We start from the raw sequence: 18233 nt of genomic DNA on the forward strand, positions 1-18233 counted from the left end.
AACAGCTCGGCCCTTTCAAGAAACGTTAGTGCCCCCCCGCACCCCCAATCCCCCCAATCCCCCCAAGCTCCCTGCCGGAAGCCGATCCTTGTCTCACTAGCAGAGAAGTGTGGACGGGGAATCCGGAAGGCTGGTTAACGTTAATTGCTCTGAAAGGTCAGGGCTAATCACTCATTGCCTGTGGAGACTTCGGTAGTTGAAGCCGCCTCCACCTGTTGGCCTGATGATTGGCCGTTGTTGGAATCTCCTGCCTGAGGGGTGGGTGTGTCCCACAATCTGAATAAAAGGGATGGTAAGGCCAGATCGAGGAGGAGTCCTCTCGTGGGCTCCCGCCTGGCCCCCACGTCCCAAATTAATGCTTTTCTAGTCTCTTTTCATTGGTGTGCGGCCTCCTCCAGAGCCCAAACCCTGAACCGGAACCCTGAACCACGCGGGACGTGAAAGGGGTTCCCACAGCTCCCCTTCCCCCTCTCTGTTAGTCCTCACCCCGGGGATATGTTTCCATTGATTTCAGAGAGAGGGAAAGGCAGAAACATCGATGTGAGAGAAGCTCATTAATGGGTTGCCTCCTGCACGAGCTCCAATCAGGGCCCAGGCTGGGGAGGAGCCCGCCACTGAGGTCCGTGCCCTTGACTGGAATCGAACCCAGGACCCTTCAGTCCGCAGGCCAACGCTCTAGCCACTGGGCCAAACCGGCTAGGGGGTCTCTTTTCTAAAAAAAAAAAATTATATATATATATATATATATATATATATATATATATATATATATATATATATATATGTTTTTCTTGATTTCAGAGAGGAAGAGAGAGAAACACATCGATGATGAGAATCACTGATGGGCTGCCTCCTGCACGCCCCCCACTGGGGATCGAGCCTGAAACCCAGGCCTGTGCCCTGACTGAGAATCAAACCGTGGCCTCTTGGTTCCTAGGTGGACCCTCAACCCCTGAGCCATGCCGGCCGGCTCCACAGGCATTTAGGTCCCTCCTACCTAAATGAGTTATTGGAACCCAAGTTCCCAGCGCGGCGCCTGGGAGGGAAGCTCACTCCCACGCCTGGCTTGCTCTTCTGACATTTCGCTAAATTAAATTTTAAGCCATCCCTGCCCTGGATGGGGGGACATCCTTAACGAAGGCATTAGAGCGAGACCTCCGTGGAGCGAGGTGTCTGGGGAGGTGCCTGCGTGTCCCTGGGAGAGAAACGTTAGCTCCCAACCCCCCTCGTCGCCCCAACGAAGCGCCTCCCGCGCGTGCAAGACGGGTGTGCAAAGGGGCAGGAGCATCCCTTCAAGGATACAATGTGTCTAGGCCGACGGGTGTGCAAAGGGGCAGGCGCATCCATTCGAGGATACAATGTATCCAAAGGGGCAGGTGCATCCATCGAGGATACAATGTATCCAAAGGGGCAGGAGCATCCATCGAGGATACAATGTATCCAAAGGGCAGGAGCATCCATTCGAGGATACAATGTATCCAAAGGGGCAGGAGCATCCATCGAGGATACAATGTATCCAAAGGGGCAGGAGCATCCATCGAGGATACAATGTATCCAAAGGGCAGGCGCATCCATTCGAGGATACAATGTATCCAAAGGGGCAGGAGCATCCATCGAGGATACAATGTATCCAAAGGGGCAGGAGCATCCATCGAGGATACAATGTATCCAAAGGGCAGGCGCATCCATTCGAGGATACAATGTATCCAAAGGGGCAGGCGTATCCATCGAGGATACAATGTATCCAAAGGGGCAGGCGTATCCATCGAGGATACAATGTATCCAAAGGGGCAGGCGTATCCATCGAGGATACAATGTATCCAAAGGGGCAGGCGCATCCCTTGAAGGATACAATGTGTCTAAGCCCCAGCTCCTCCCCCCAAGTGATTAAAAAACGTCATCTTCCCGAAGCCACGGATGCGTTTTGTTTACATTAATGCTAATGGCTTGCTAACGAATGATAAACGTATGCTAATTTATTCCCAGGGAGACAAACTGTGCCCCGAAGACAGACTCCGCAAATGAGGGCTTCTGCTCCGCCGAGTCCAGCGCAGGCGCATTAATTACCTCTGTTCTTTCCCGGCGGGGAGGGGAGGGGGAAGAGCGCGGTATGCAAATGATATGCAAAGTGTGCACCGTAGCCACGCCCCGGCCAGGGGGCAGGGGTTCCGGGCGAAGGTTCTGGGAGCCCACCCGGCCCCCTTCGCGGTGGCTCAGACACCCATGCCCCGGGGCCAGAGAATGTTCTAGAGGCTGTTCCTGGGGCACGGCGGACCCGCGGGAGGGTCGGTCTCTGCTCCTGCAGACGAAAACAGAATTAATAAAAGCCGCCCAATGGCCTGTTGTGCGCGTTTAGAAATCATTAGGCCCAACTGTCTTCGGGGAACGTGGAGATGATTGTCGCCATCGCTCACGGTAGCAGTTCTCATTTAACCCGCGCAGACGCGTCTCAAGAAATGTCGGGCCTCCACGGCGGCCTTACGTCCCCGCTTGGTATTTGGAGCAGAGGCCGTTGGCCAGACCTACAGCCTATTTTTTTAAAATACATTTTTATTGACTTCAGAGAGGAAGGGAGAGGGAGAGAGAGAGAGAAACATCCATGAGGAGAGAGAATCATGGACCGGCTGCCTCCTGCACACTCCCCCTGGGGATGGAGCCTGCAGCCCGGGCCTGTGCCCTGGACCGGAAATCGAACCCTGACCTCCTGGTTCAGAGGTCGGCGCTCAACCACAGAGCCACGCCGGCCGGGCCGATGCTCAGTCTAAAAGGATCAAAGGTCCCGAGAGCAAGGAGGCTCCCAGCCGCCCGGGTTTCACCACTGACGCGGTGGAGCCGCCACGTGGGTGCCTGGCCGAGCGCCTCAGACGCGGGTCCAATCTGCAGCTGAACCCCAAAGCCACTGCTGTGTCCGTCCCCCCAGCTGCTGCTTCGTGGGTGGGCTGAGAGAAAGAAGCCAAGGTGGGGTCTCACTGAGCTGCAGGGACACGGGCGGCCGGGCTCAGACTCAGCCCCACTGGCCGCCCTGTCCGGTCCCCGCTGCACCTGGGTCATGATGGAGGCTCCTCCACGCCGCCTCTGGGGGGCCTGGAGGGACGTGCACAGAGCCAGCCAGCCAGACAGACAGACAGAGAGAGACAGAGAGAGGATATGTGTGCACACACATGTAACATGTAGCAGCCGCAGAGCACAGGCGGTACGTTAGAAGGGTTAGCCGTGACCACAGTCGGAGTGTTTCCTGCTCTGGGGAGAACGGTCGTCCTCGGTGACAGGCAGGCCCACCTCCTGCCGCTCGCTGCTGGAGTTGTCGCTGACCAAGGACTTGGGGTGAGCTGCCTCTGTCCTTCTCACACAGCCGGCGCACCGGACACGCAAAGGTGACTGTGCGTGCATGTGCCTGTGTGCGTGTGTGTGCATGTGAGTGTGCGCATGTGAGTGTGCACCTGTGAGTGTGCGCATGTGAGAGTGTGTGCACGTGAGAGTGTGTGCACGTGAGAGTGTGTGCATGTGCCTGTGTGCATGTATGTGCGTGTATGCATGTGTGAGAGTGTGCGTGCATGTGCCTGTGTGTGTGCATGTGAGTGTGTGCATGTGTGTGCACGTGAGAGTGTGTGCATGTGCATGCGTGTGAGAGGAGTGTGTGTGCTGGTGCGCATGTGTGTCTGTGCGTGAGTGTGATAGTGTGTGTGCATGTGAGTGCGTGTGCATGTGAGTGCGTATGCACATGAGTGCGTGTGCATGTGAGTGCGTATGCACATGAGTGCGTGTGCATATGAGTGCATGTGAGAGTGTGTGTGCATGTGCCTGTGTGCGTGTGAGTGTGAGAGGAGTGTGTGTGCCGGTGCGCATGTTTATGTCTGTGTGTGAGTGTGTGCATGTGATTGTGTGTGTGCATGTGTGTGCATGTGAGAGTGTGTGCATGTACGCATGTGTGTGCGTGAGAGTGTGTGCATGTGAGAGTGTGTGCGCATGTGAGAGTGTGTGCATGTACACATGTGTGTGCATGTGAGTGTGTGCATGTGAGAGTGTGTGTACGCGTGTGTGCGTGTGAGTGTGTGCGCGTGTGTGTGACAGTATATGTGCATGTGTGTGCATGTAAGAGTGTGTGCACGTGAGAGCGTGTGTGCCTGTGCACTTGTGTGTGATAGTGTGTGACAGTATGTGTGCATGTAAGAGTGTGTGTGCGTGTGGGAGTGTGTGCACACGCAGGCACTGCTGAGAGCCTGGGACAGCGCACGGCACCTCTGCATCTCAGAAGGCAGAGACGCGCATCAGCTCCTCATCACGCAAACGCGGCGCTCACTTAGCAACAAGGTAACCACCTGCTTTCCTCTGACATGGAACACGTCCCCTGACAGTGAAGTCAGAAGGCCCCTCCCAGCTCCCTGGAGACAGAGAATCAACGGCCCTCAGGCTCCCCGGCCGTGCCCGCTGCGCACAGTTACCCATCGCCGGGCGCCGGGCGGGGCTGTTTCTCGCCAACTCCTGGGGCTGCCAACGGCAGGGCGCGGGCGCGGGCAGGGCAGGGCGTCGCCGCGCCGTAGCTGCTCACGGACAAACCCAGGCGACCGTGAGCGACCTAGGCCCTGGCTGAGTCCGCGTTTTGCGAAGCAGAGAAGGAAAAGCAGATAAAGGGGGGTGGGGGGGGTCTGTTCTTAACCCGCGGGGAAAGGGAGTTTGCTTCCAAGACGCTCGCCAGGGAACGGAAAAGGTGACTTTGCTGCCGGCTCGCTGGCAGGCGCCGCGGTGAGAGTGGCCGCCGCCGCGCAGCGTCTCCGGGGAACGTTGTGCAATTGACGCCGTGCGGCCCGCATCTCGCCGTTGCTCGTGGTGCTACAGTGCGGCCTGGTTCACCTGGGAGATGTGCATTCGCGGCAAACCTTTGTAGATCATGTTCTCACCTGGCATCTTCCGGAAGACGGCGTGTTCCGGGGAGACTGCTTTCCGATGGGAGGGGGGCCTGGCCGTGCCCAGGCGGGGAGGTTCCTAGCGAGGATTTCAGTGCCCAAGACGCGGGCAAACGAACGCATTTCAACGACGGGGCCCGGCCCTGGCCAGTGCGGCTCAGCGGTTAGAGCGCCGGCCCCCGGGCCGAAGAGTTGTGGGTTCGGTTCCCAGCCAAGGGCATGCACCTGGGTGGCAGGCTTGTCCCAGCCCTTGTCGGGGCACGTGCAGGAGGCAACCTATCGATGTTTCTCTCTCCCTCCCTCCCTCCCTCCCGCCCTTCCCCTCTCTCTAAAAAAAAATCAATGGGAAAAATATCCTTGGGTGAGGATTAAAGAAGAATTACGAGGTTTACCACCGAAACGGCTCCCAAGCTCTCCGTAGTGGGATCAGGTGAGAACACGTCGCTCCTTCCGTCCCACTCGGAGCATCTGTGCTCTCCGCGGGAGAGGAGCGAAGAGGAACCGGCTCAGGCCGCACGAACAGCGACGTTTCTCCCCCCAAAAAAGCTTGGGGTGCTTTTGATTTCCTACCAATACATTCCATTATTGTTGTTCATCCTCACCCGAGCGCATTTCTTCCACTGATTCTTAGAGAGAGTGGAAGGGAGGGGGGAAGACAGAGAGAGAGAGAGAGAGAGAGGAACATCGGTGTGAGAGAGACACATCGATGGGTTGCCTCCCACACGCACCCCAACCAGGGCCGGGGAGGAGCCTGCAACGGAGGGACGTGCTCTTGACCGGAATCGGACCCGGGACCCTTCAGTCCGTGGGCCGACGCTCTCCCCACTGAGCCACACCGGCCAGGGCGCTGTTACCCACACCACGTGTCCGCGTGGGCATGCCGGGCGGGGAGTCACATCCTGCCCGGGTTCCCCCAGCTCCGTGAAGTGAAACATACGTGAGGTGGCGGGGCCGCCTGTGAGTGAAAACGTCAAGTGAAATGTACGGACGGAGCCCTGGCCGGTGTGGCTCAGTGGACAGAGCGTCGGCCTGCGGACTGAAGGGTCCCGGGTTCGATTCCGGTCAAGGGCATGGGCCTGGGGTTGCGGGCACATCCCCAGTGGGGGGCGTGCGGGAGGCAGCCGATCCATGATGCTCTCTCATCACGGATGTTCCTCTCTCTCCCCCTCTCCCTCTCTGACATCAATAAAAATATATTTTAAAGATAAAAATTTTTTTAAGAATAATATAGGTTAAGTTCACTCAACTTGATCACAGCGCTGAGGCTCAAATTTGGAAACAGTACATACACTGAGTGAGTGGCCAGATTATTCTGATCTCTGAACGCATAATAATCTGGCCGCTCAGTGTGTGTGTATATATATGTATATTAGAGGCCCGGTGCATGAATTCGTGCATGGGTGGGGTCCGGTCAGCCTGGCCAGGGGGAGGGGACATGGGCGGTTGGCTGGCCTGCCTGCTGGTCGAAATCCTGGTCCAGGGGACAATTTGCATATTAGCCTTTTATTATATAGGATATACACTGAGTGGTCAGATGATTACGCGTTCAGAGATCATCATAATCTGGCCACTCAGTGTGTATATATGTAACACACTATATACTAGTATACACATATGCGCGCACACATACGTCTATTACATGCTTCTATTACACTACATAGACACATATGCATGCACACATGTACACACAGCACATCATATATTAAATGATATACCTATGTGTACGTGCATAATGCATCCAATAGTGCATAGTGTGTACACATGTGCATACACGGATACGTATGTAACACATTATGCATTACCTCGTGTATATGCCATACGGACGTGCACACACCCATGTGTCTGTGTGTGCACCCATAAAGGGATCCTGTTTAAGGCCCCCGGCCGCCGCGCAGGTTCCGGGACGCTGTTCGCCCGCGCTCCCCTGCAGGGTGCACCACAGGGGGAGGGAGGGAGACTCACGCAGCCCGCAAACTGCTTCTAAGATGGAGAAGGAGGACGAGAAACCGCCCCGGGGGGTGGTTCCAGCCCCGTCAGGCTGTCTAATTAGGTCGGATGACTTTGATTTCCCTCGTTCGGAGCGGAGCCGTGATGAAATCCCACTTTAATCAACCCTGCGGCCCCGCTCCCCAGGGAGACGTCCCTCCTCCCTCCCACCCCCCAACTTCCGCCTGGAGCGCGTCCCTCTCGCCTCAGCCCCCCGCTCAGCAATAACCAGGCCCCGTGTTAATGCTGCGTGGGTCCTCGCTGAGGCTGTTGCTTCAACCTCCGCGCCCCCCCCCCCGCCCTCTCCCGGTCACGAGGTGACCCACAGGGACCACGGGAGACGGAGAGGATGCAGCGAACGCCGGAGCGGCGAGCAGGCGGACACGGCAGGACCCACACATTCACTTTGCTTCGGCGAGAGTATTCCCCCCAAGGCGCCAGAGCCATCGGCTCAGGAACCGTCGGCGGGGAGTCGGGCTCCCGTCCCGCTGCTGACAACCCCCGTGAGGCACGGGAGGCTGAGGAGGAACGACACACGGTGAGGAGACTCGGTGTGTTCTCACGGTTTAATCTGTTTCCGCCCTGGTTCCCCGTTCTGTCTGTGATCTGAGATCTTACGGCGAGGCACGTGTTCAGGGGAAAGACGGTCTCTTCGCACACAAAGAAAAGAACCCTAGGCGATCACCGTCCCGCGGGTTCCCGTGGGGCAAACGTTTTCACGGGAAAAACGCGAAGGACTTGAGTTCGCAAACCCGGGCCGGCTGGGCGCCGCGGGGCCGCCTCCGGAAAGCACGGCCCACAGGCGGCTGTTCCGTGGAGTTCTCTGTGTTTCTGCCCTGGAGTCCACGGAGGAAGCCGTTTTCAAATATACACAGAGTTGGTGTCAGAGAGGAGGGAGAGGGAGGGAGAAACACCCATGATGAGAGAGAATCACGGATCGGCTGCCTCCCGCACGCCCCACACTGGGGATCCGGCCCGCACCCCGGGCCTGTGCCCTGACAGGGAATTGAACCCAGGACCCTTCCGTCCTCAGGCCGACGCTCTGTCCGCTGAGCCACACCGGCCAGGGCCCCGGTCAAGCCTTCCCATCCGCGCGGCACTCTCAGCGGGTGCTGGTCGCATCCCGGGCGGCACCCTGACGGCCTTGAGAGGGTTCGGGAGTGAGCCTAACGCCGGGCTCTCGGCTGGAGCGCCGTCGATCGGAATTCCCCCGGGAGGGGCGCGGGGATCCCCAGAGAACCATTCGGAGGCCCGGCGCCACGCCGTGTCCCAGCGAGCCGCGTCGTAACCAAATAAAACACCCGTGGGCGCGGACACCGCCCGGCTGCTGGCTGGCCGCTCGGAGACACAGCCAGGCGAGCTCCGCACGAAAGAACGAGCCAACGAAATGCCAGCGCGGCTCGCACCCTGATGGAGCAGCGGGCGCTGGCTGACCCCACCCTCCTCCCAGCCACGGAGGGGTCCAGACAGATGTCAGCAGGGACTCGGGGCCCCACTCCCGCCCGTTTAGACGAGGAGGTATGGCGGTCGCGGGGGAGCGTGGGCTGGGAGCGGGATGCGGGCTGGTGGTCAGACAGACGCGGGCCCTTCGGCACCGGCCAGAGTGTGCGTGGCAGCCCGCGGGCCTGTCTGGGGAGCTGGTGACAAAGGAGGGGGTTTCTTTACGGCGGCGCCGGCCAGCAGCACCCTGAACCCCACCACGAGGGGCTGACTCTGCAGCGTCAGCGCTGAGGAACCAGCCCAGCCATGGTTCTCTCTCCCTCTCCTCGCCCTTCCTCGCTCTGAAAGCAATAATTACTGGCTTCTCCGCCCTGGCCGGTGTGGCTCAGTGGATAGAGCGCCAGCCTGCCGACGAAGGGTCCCAGGCTTGATTCTGGTCAAGGGCACAGGCCTGGGTTGCAGGCTCGATCCCCAGCAGGGGGCATGCAGGAGGCAGCCAATCAGTGATTCTCTCTCATCATGGATGTTTCTCTCTCTCCCCCTCCCTCTCCCTTCCTCTCAGACATCAATAAAAACGTATTTTTTTTAAAAGGACAAATGTTTGAAGACACACGGATGGCCAGTGGGCACAGCACGGGGGACAGGCTTTGCCATCTCAGCTGCCGGATGGCACAGGTGCAGCCGGGGGTGGGACAGAGGCCAAAACCACTGAGGCAGGGGCAGGGCAGGGCGGGGCGGGGAGGGGGAAGGGGAGGAGGGAGGGGGCAGAACTCATCTGTCAGCGGCTTGTACGTGGCTGTGCATCCCGTCCCGGTCACGGCCCGGTCACGGCCGACCCGGCTCCCGGAAGTGAGAGTGCATTGCGGGCTGGGCTCTCCCTCCCCGTCAGCAGGCTCTGCCGCCCGAGCGCTGACATCGCATCTCAGAACGCCGAGCGCCCGCCCAGCTCACCAGCATCTGTGCGTCTGGGTGCTGCTTTGTCGGCCGCGATGCCCATGTTTGCCCACAACGGTAATTCCCATTGTGCCTCCTGCTTCCACCCAATTAAGGCTCCTCGCAATCACAGTCGCGGCAAACAAAGTGCCCATCACGTGGAACCAAACGGGCAACGCGGAGCGGCGCTTCCGAGGGGACCCGGCGGCGCTGAGCTGGAGCCGCCGTCTGAGCGGGACCCACCGTTCCCTCTTTGGGGAACCATGAGGGAACAGGGGAGACAACGGCCTGTGAGGCTTAAAGTCACAACCCCTCCCCCAGCCCGGCCCGGTCGGCGTGGCTCAGGGGCTGAGCATCAACCTAGGAACCAGGAGGTCAGGGTTCGATTCCCGGTCAGGGCACAGGCCCGGGTTGCAGGCTCGATCCCCAGTGGGGGGGCGTGCAGGAGGCAGCTGATCGTGATTTTCTCTCATCATGGATGTTTCTCTCTCTCCCTCTCCCTTCCTCTCTGACATCAATAAAAATATTTTTTAAAATAAATTAAAGTTATGACCTGACCCGCTCCCCCCCACCCCCAAAGCGCGGGAGAGCGCCGGCTCAGGACAGCCTCGCACCCACCGGCCGCTTTACGGCAGCCGTGTCCCACGTGGTTTAGCATCAGCCTCCTCATATCCCCGTCCGACCCGGCTGCGCCCCTCCCGTCCTCCCGGATCCGGGCGGCTCCTGGCGCAGCGTGGGCTGGAGGACGCTGGGCGCAACTTTAAGGGACCCCTTAAGACCGTGGTCGGCAAACCGAGGCTCACAAGCCACGTGCGGCTCTTTGGCCCCGGGGAGTGTGGCTCTTCCACAAAACACCACGGCCTGGGCGAGTCTATGTTGAAGAAGTGGCGTTAGAAGAAGTTTACGTTTAAAAAATGTGGCTCTCCAGAGACATTTCAGTCGTTGTGCTGTTGGTATTTGGCTCTGTGGACTCATGAGTTTGCCGACCGCTGCTTTAAGGGAAATGGTCTTTACTGAGGGCGGGGGTGGGGCGCATGTGGCAGGAGGGCCATATACCAGTGGGAAGGCCCCTGAAACCATTGGGTCTGGCCCCGCCACGGCATTAGGGGTGAGGTCATTAAATGCTTGACCAAATACAGCAGGCTGCTTTTAAAAAAACATATTTTTATTGATTTCAGAGAGGAAGGCAGAGGGAGAGAGAGAGAAACATCCATGATGAGAGAGAACCATGGAGCGGCTGCCTCCTGCACGCCCCCTACTGGGGATCCAGCCCACAACCCGGGCCTGTGCCCTGACCGGGAATCGCACCCTGACCTCCTGGTTCCTAGGTCGACGCTCAACCACGGAGACACGCCGGCCGAGAAAAACTTCCCTGTTTCGTTGTCTCGGTCCTGGGTCCCAAGGGCCGGACGTGCCGGCGAAGACATTTTATCTCTTCATTTACTTTCCCACAGACCTGAGGGAGGGTGGGTGTGCGCTGTGACCTTCCCGTCCTTAAACACGGGTGCGGTCCAAGGACAGGAGCCCGGGGTTAAAACGCGCTTTTCCGTTCAGAGATTCGGATTGGAAACGATGGAGGCCCATGCAGCAAACACAGGGACACGCTCGAGCGCGTGTGTGACGTTGGCCATCACCTCCATCGGCCCGTCAGGCACTGGGGTTGTGTGTGTGCCCGTGGCTGCTACCTGTGCCTGCCCCCCATGGAAATCCTTTATTTTACTTTGTTTTCATTAATCCTCACCCGAGGATTATCTTTTCCACTGATTTTTTAGAGAGAGAGAGAGTAGGAGGGAGGGAGGGAGGGAGAAACATCGATGTGAGAGAGACACATCGATTAGTTGCCTCCCACATGGGGTCGGGGGTCAGGGGTCAAACCTGCTACCAGGTACGAGTCCTTGACCAGGAATCCAGCACATGACCCTGCAGTGCGCGGACTGACGCTCCAACCACCGAGCCACACGGGCCAGGGCCAAGTAAAACCCTCTGAACAGAGTCCACACTGGCGGTCCGGCGGGCAGAGCTCCGGCGGGCAGAGCCCCCGGCCGGGGACGCGGTTTGGACAACGGAACGGGAGCCGCAGGGCCCAGCCTTGGGGAATCCCATCGGCACCAGGAAGTCCGTGCCCTCGCCGCGGGAGGGGCGAGCGGGTTGGGAATGGCCCCGGAACCGCTTCCCCGGGCCCAGGACCCCGCTTGGTCACGCCTGTGCACACGGCGGCACCGAGTTCTCTGAGCTCGACACACGGACACGTCACACGCCAAGTGTCCCGGCTTCCCGTGTCGCTGCCCACGCGCCGACCTCCGGGGCCCGGGGCTCCTCGTGCCCAGCACGGTGTCAGGGTTTCCGTTTGAAAACGCCCCCAGGCGCAGGGGGCCGGGGGGGGTGACTTGGGGGGACACTGGCTCCTCGGCGCGGCTCGGCTCCTGAAGAAGCCGCCCGCAGACCCTCCACGGCCGGGATGCGCCCGGTCAGGCCGCGAGGACGAGCCATTCTGTTCCTTTCCGCACAACCAGAGGCCACGTGACAGCCAGTAAGACACACGCCTGGGAGCCGTGTGTGTGCGTGTGAGTGTGTGTGTGAGTGTGTGTGTGTATGTGTGTGTGAGTGTGTGTGTATGTATGTGTGAATGTGTGTGAGTGTATGTGTGTGTATGTGTGAGTGAGTGTGTGTGTGAGTGTGTGTGTATGTATGTGTGTGAGTGTGTGTATGTGTGAGTGTGTATGTGTGTATGTATGTGTGTGTATGTGTGAATGTGTGAATGTGTGAGTGTGTGTATGTGTGAGTGAGTGTGTGTGTGTGTGTGTGTGTGTCCGCCGGGCTGGCATGTGGCTTTTCTTAATATATTTTTTTATTAATTTCCGAGAGGAAGGGAGAAGGGAGGGGGAAAGAGAAACATCCATGATGAGAGAAGATCATGGACCGGCTGCCTCCTGCACGCCCCCCACTGGGGATGGAGCCCACAACCCGGGCCTGTGCCCTTGACCGGGAACCGAACCCTGACCTCCTGGCTCCTAGGTCGACGCTCAGCCCCTGAGCCACGCCGGCAGGGCGGGTGGCCTTGGTCTCTAACCTCAGCCTCCCGCCTGCCTGGGTCCATCTGACTCCATCGACCTCTCCTCCCGGGTGTCCCGCGCACCATCAGTCCCGGGCTCGGGGCCGGGGCTCTAACGCATCATCCGGAGCCGCCCGGTCCCCTTCCTCCCCTTCCTCCCGGCCCCAGCGCGACACCCCCCCCCCCCCCGCCACCGTCCCGCCCGCAGCCTCCTCCCCCCCCTCCCCTGGTTCCGGAAGAGCTGGGAACGGAAATCCCTGACGCGAAACCCTGCGCGGGACCCCTGGCTCCGAAGCTCCGGGAGGATCTGCTTCCAGGAACTGGGGGCGCACCGGGGACCCCAAGAACCTCCTCTCCGTAGTTCCTCGTCGGAAAGGCTGCTTGGGGGCGCGAGGGGACCGGGGAGGGGGGCCCCCCACACACACGCAGAGCCCCGGCCCACACTCGTGGCGCCAAGAGGGACCCCCCCCCCCCCAGCGGGGAAGGACAGGAGGAGGCGCCCCGCCCCTGGCCCTGCTGCTGGGGAACTCGGGGCACAAGTTCGGGCTGGCGACCTGCAGCGGTGCGGGCGGGGGGCGGGGGGACCGGGCGCTAAGCAACGCGGGTCTCCGCAGCCAGGGAGCTGGCGGCCTCCACACCCGCACCCGCAGCGGGACGGACGGCCCGGATCACCTCCTACAGGTCACAGGGCGCCTCCCCCGCTTCCACTCAGCCCGCCCCTGCCCGCCCCGCTCCAGGGCCTCCACACCGCACACGCTTTGGGGGGACGGGGCTAAGGTCTCCCCCTCCCCCCAAGTCCTCCGGGGACGCACCTGCCGCAAAGGGGCCCCGCAGACCTCGCCGGCCACACGCGCGTGCGCACACACCCACGCCCTCGGTCCCAGCCACCCCCCCCCGGCCCCGCACCCCTCCCACGCGCTCACTCCCAGCAAAGTTAGTCCCGGAGCCCGAGGAGGCGGCGGTCCCCTCACCTGTGGAGAGCAGGGCGGCCAGGCCGAGGAGCGCGGGGGGCCAGCGGGGCCGGCGCGGCCCCCGCGCGGAGGGGAGCATCCTGGAGACCGCAGGGCAGAGCCGCCGCCCCCGGGCGTCCGGGCGAGGGAGACGCGGTCGCCGAGTCCCCGGAGGCCCGCGCGGGGCTGCGGGGCCGGGCGGGGGGTGCGGCTAGGGGCGCGGGCAGCCGCGGGGCCCTGCGCGCCCGGCCCGCCTGTCCATGGCCGGCCGGGGGCGGCCGCCGCGCGGCGCCGGAGTTGCTCTCCACAGCCCGGCGCGCGCAGGCGAGCCCCACCCCCTCCCCGCTCCGCCGGGTATTTTCACTTCAATCCTCGCGGATTCGGGTCCCTTCCCGGTGACCCGAGCGCGGACCGGCCCGCAGAGGGCCCAAAAAGGGCGGCTCCGAGCGCGCGGGCGGAGGCGGAGGCGGGGGCGGCGCGGGGGCTCCGGGCCGGGTGGCCGGGCGTGCGGGGCGGTGCGCGGGCCCCATCCCGCTCCGCCGCGCCCGGGGGGGTGGCGCGCGCCGACGCCGAAGTTTGGCGGCCGCAGCCCCGGTGCCGCCCGGCCCGGCCCGGCCCGGCCCGGCGGGCGGGCCCCAGGCGCGCGGAGCGCACGGCCGAGGCGGCGGCGAGACGCAGGCTGGGGCGCGCGGAGGAGGACCCGCCGCAGCCGCGGAGGCGAGCGCCCGAGTGCCCCGCGCGGTTCCGAGCTTTGCCTGGAAATTGTCCTTTTCTTAAAAAAAAAAAAAAAGCCCCACCCTTTCGGAGTGACAGCTGGGAGCCCCAATCCGCACAGTAAACCCCACCTCCCCCGCTCGCCCCCGCGCCCTCCCTCCCGGGCGCCCCTCCCCGGAGCGCGGGCGGGAGGGGCCGCTGGGAGGCGGGTGGGCACCTGGTCAGCTCGGAGGAGCCCCCAACAGGTGTCCCCGCGGCCCTCCTTCCTTCCTCAGACCCCAGGTGAGGGGTCCTCTGTCCTGGGGGGAGGGAGTCTGAAGCTCTTCGCCCTCTGTGACCCCGAAGATCGCTGCGCTGTGGCCCCTCACCCTGCACTGGACAGTCCCGGCATTCCCTGGGCAGCAGAGCCTCTGACCTCTGACCTCAGACGTGCCATACTGAGGGCCCCCTCACCCCACCCCTCACTCCAGCAGAGCCTCTGACCTCTGACCTCTGACCTGCCATACTGAGGGCCACCTCACCCCCTCCGGGAATGACCGCCCAAGTCAGTGACCCTAAAAGAATTCCCACTGGAGTCCTGGCCGGTGTGACTCAGCTGACAGAGCGTCCGCCTGCGGACTGAAGGGTCCCGGGTTCGATTCCCGCTCAGCGCACAGGCCCCGGGTGCGGGCTGGATCCCCAGTGCGGGGCGTGCAGGACGCAGCGGCTCCACGATTCTCTCTCGTCATGGATGTTTCTGTCCCGCCCTCTCCCTTCCTCTCTGAAATCCATACAAACGTATTTTTAAAAAGGAATTCCCACGTGGCCCCCAGCAGCCCATTGGGAGCCGGGATGGCTCCCTTCCCGCCACCGAGGCCTCAGGCCAGCGGCTCCCAACCTGTGGGTCACGACCCCTTTGGGGGTCAAACGACCCTTTCCCAGGGGTCGCCTAAGATCATCGGAAAACACAGACATTTACATGACGGTTCTTAACAGTAGCAAAATGACAGTTACGACGTAGCAACGACAATAATTTTACGGTTGGGGGTCACCACAACACGAGGAACTGTATTAAAGGGTCGCGGCGTTAGGAAGGTTGAGAACCACTGCCTTAGGCCTGGAGAGGAGAGGAGAGGGGAGGGGGAGGGGGAGGGGAGGGGGAGGGGGGAGGGGAGGGGGAGGGGAGGGGAGGGGAGGCTCTCCCTTGCACCTGCCCATGCCCCGAGGAAGACGCCGGAAGCCCACACGAACGGCGGCGGCCTGTGTGACGGCCGGAGGACTGGGTCCCGCCGGGGCCTGGAACCAAGCAGACGGGACAGGAGAGCAGGGGACAGCGTCCTGCGCATGTGACGACGATGGCCCACAGCCACCAGGAGCCGCGTGGGGGACGCACCTCGCACCTCGGAGGGCGAGAGGCGGGAGAGGCAGATGTGTCGTCCTCGGGCCTGTGATGGCAGAGACGCCCGGCCGCTCGCCCCGGGGAGACCAGCGAGCGAGCGCGTTTCTACAAGAAAGCCTTCAGCGTTCCCGCTGAGATCGCGCCCGCCTCGCTCTGGATGGACTTTCCTGGATGTGTGATGTACGTGTGTCTTTCTGTGTTTATTTTTTCAAAATGCGTTTTTATTGATTTGAAAGAGAGAGAGGACGGGAGAGGGGTGGGGAGAGAGAGAAACATGGATGTGAGCGCTCAACACCCATCGGCTGCCCCCTGCACGCCCCCTGCTGGGGAACCGATCCCGAAACCCAGGCTGGTGCCCGGACCCCGAATCCAATGGCGACCTCTCGGTGATCGGTGATCGGGCCGAGGCTCAGCCGACTGAGTCACACCGGCCGGGCTTCCTTGTACTTCTTAACCGTCCGCCTGTTCTGGGTGCATCTCCCCTAAAAGTTCTCCCGCGTTCATGCGGCAAATAACCGAAGAGATCCCTTGTCTCGGGGGGTCTGAAACCTGAGCCAGCGCCCCCCTCACTCTGCAAGCGTGTTAAAACCCGGAGTGGGGACCCCCACCCACCCCCCAGCGTCTCTGATTCTCCGGGTCTGGGTGGGGCTCGGAACGGGCCGCGTCCCCTGTCGCCGGTGGGGACCCCCAGGCTCGGGCCCCTTGGGCACGGAGGCCCATCAGCACCCGGGCTGCCAGTCTAATGCGGGACGGAGTCTACTTCTAATCCACGTCTCAGGCTCTTTACGAGGAATGGATGCCTCTTGCTCTTGATTCACACAATCATTTTAGCCCGGCCGGCGGGGCTCAGGGGCTGAGCGTCGACCTAGGAACCAGAAGGTGAGGGTTCGATTCCCGGTCAGGGCACAGGCCCGGGGTGTGGGCTCCATCCCCAGTGGGGACCGTGCAGGAGGCAGCCGATCCCTCCAGGGTGTGGTTCCAGCAAGCACCTCCGATCTCCTTGGGGTCATCAGCCCGACACGTCGTGGGGGTGAGGGGGGGACCTCGGCGAGGCCGGCCAGGCCCTCAGCCACATCCCGCCCCCTCTCTCTCACATGAATTCTGAGGACTCTGCTTCCCTCCGAGCCTCCGTGTTTCCTGCTCGGCCGGGAATCAATTTGGAAGCCGGTTGTGTCAGTAATTAAATAGCGCTAATTGGTCGTGCTGTGTGCAGCCAGCTCCTACACCAGGCGGCTGGGTTGTTGTCTTTCGATAAAACAAATGTTCTGAGCAGCAGTTTCCAGCATTGCCGGCTTGGTCCGGGAGCGGGGGCGGTGGGAGGGCGGTGGCCCGCGCCACCCTGCAGCGGGAGGGGAGGGACGCTGCCAGGTGTGGGCTGACCCCCGCCTCCGTCACGGCCGGACACGCAGCCACGAAGACAGGGGGGCGGCCGGAGGAGGGGGGGACAGTGGCCACGTCAAGGGTGGGGGTAAGAGACACCCCCGCAGGCTCCGGGGGGTCGGGTTGGCTGGGAAAACCTCCGGATTAGAAGAAAACTCTTCCTTTTTCCTCTTTTTTTAAAAAAATAAAATATATTTTTACGGACTTCAGAGAGGAAGGGAGAGGGAGAGGGAGAGAAACATCCATGATGAAAGACATCATGGACCGGCTGCCTCCTGCTCGCACGCCCCACACCGGGGATGGAGCCTGCATCCCAGGCCTGGGCCCTGACCGGGATCCAACCGTGACCTCCTGGCTCCTAGGTCGACGCTCACCACTGAGCCACGCCGGCCAGGCTGTTATTTTCCTCGTAATAGGAGTCCCCCGAGGAAGCTAGGTGTGACGGGCGCTGCGGATTTCCACGAAAGCTGGCTCCCCTCGGCCGCCTGGCTTCCCGCGGGGTTCCAACAGGAGCTGCAAACCCGCTGCCTCGCCACGCCGTCCACAGACGGCAGCCCAGCCCGAGGGGGGCCTCACCCCGCGGCGGCCAGCGCCCCTCAGACGGCGATGCTCTCGGCCACCCTGCAATGCCAGACTTTCGAATTCTTCGTCCTCTGATTTTCTTTCTTTTTTCTTTTTTCTTTTTTTTTTTTGACTTGTCCACCTTAGGGGGGGGTGGGTAGCAGGGGGGCTGCTGATACCCGGGAGGAGAGTGTGGGGGTACGCTGGAGCGCCTCGGAGATCACTTTCAATTGCTCCCCAAACAGTAAACTCTGGGGCGCGGGGGGAGGTGGTTTTCAGGATGGTTTTCATGCATCGAAGGTGGGGGAGCAGAGCCAGGTCGTGGGGCTCCCCCAAACCCCAGGGCAAGGCCCCAGGACAGTCCCAGGAGGCGGGACCACCAGGGCAGTGGCATCCGTGGTCCTGCAGCGACACCTAGTGGCGAGAGCGTGGCCGTTCCAGACACCAGCTTCTCCCAAAACCATGGTGGGCAAACTGCGGCTCGTGAGCCACATGCGGCTCTTTGGCCCCTTGAGTGTGGCTCTTCCACAAAATACCACGGCCTGGGCGAGTCTATGTTGAAGAAGTGGCGTTAGAAGTTTAAGTTTAAAAAATGTGGCTCTCCAAAGAAATTTCAATCGTTGTCCTGTTGATATTTGGCTCTGTGGACGAATGAGTGTGCCGACCACGGCCCTAACCCTAACCCTGACACTGACCCTGACCCTAACCCTAACCCTCACCCTAACCCTAACCCCTGGCACCCGGCATTCTCTGCCTCTCTATGACCTTGACCTCTCTCTGACCTTGACCTCTCCAGGTGCCTCAGACACAGGGGACCCGCCGTCTGTGTGCTTTGGTGACTGGCTTCTCGCACTCAGCACATCCTCCCGCTCCTCCGTGCCGCAGCACGAGGCAGCGCCTCCTCCACGTTCATGGCTGTGCGATATTCCTTCCCC

General features: G+C 61.4%; 1 protein-coding gene across 1 annotated transcript in view; it reads right to left on the reverse strand.

The window, feature by feature from the left end:
• The window catches only part of TMEM132D (transmembrane protein 132D), a gene marked incomplete at both ends in the record, with an annotated part of 79195 nt that overhangs the window by 57482 nt on the left and 3480 nt on the right, over positions 1–18233 (reverse strand). Inside the window, one exon of the mRNA XM_079762937.1 lies at positions 13287–13366. Within this exon, the coding sequence (XP_079619063.1) occupies positions 13287–13366 (80 nt within the window). The remainder of the gene's footprint in view (positions 1–13286; positions 13367–18233) is intronic.

This window comes from Cnephaeus nilssonii (assembly GCF_951640355.1).
Source record: "Cnephaeus nilssonii genome assembly, chromosome: 22".
Lineage (NCBI taxonomy): Eukaryota > Metazoa > Chordata > Mammalia > Chiroptera > Vespertilionidae > Cnephaeus > Cnephaeus nilssonii.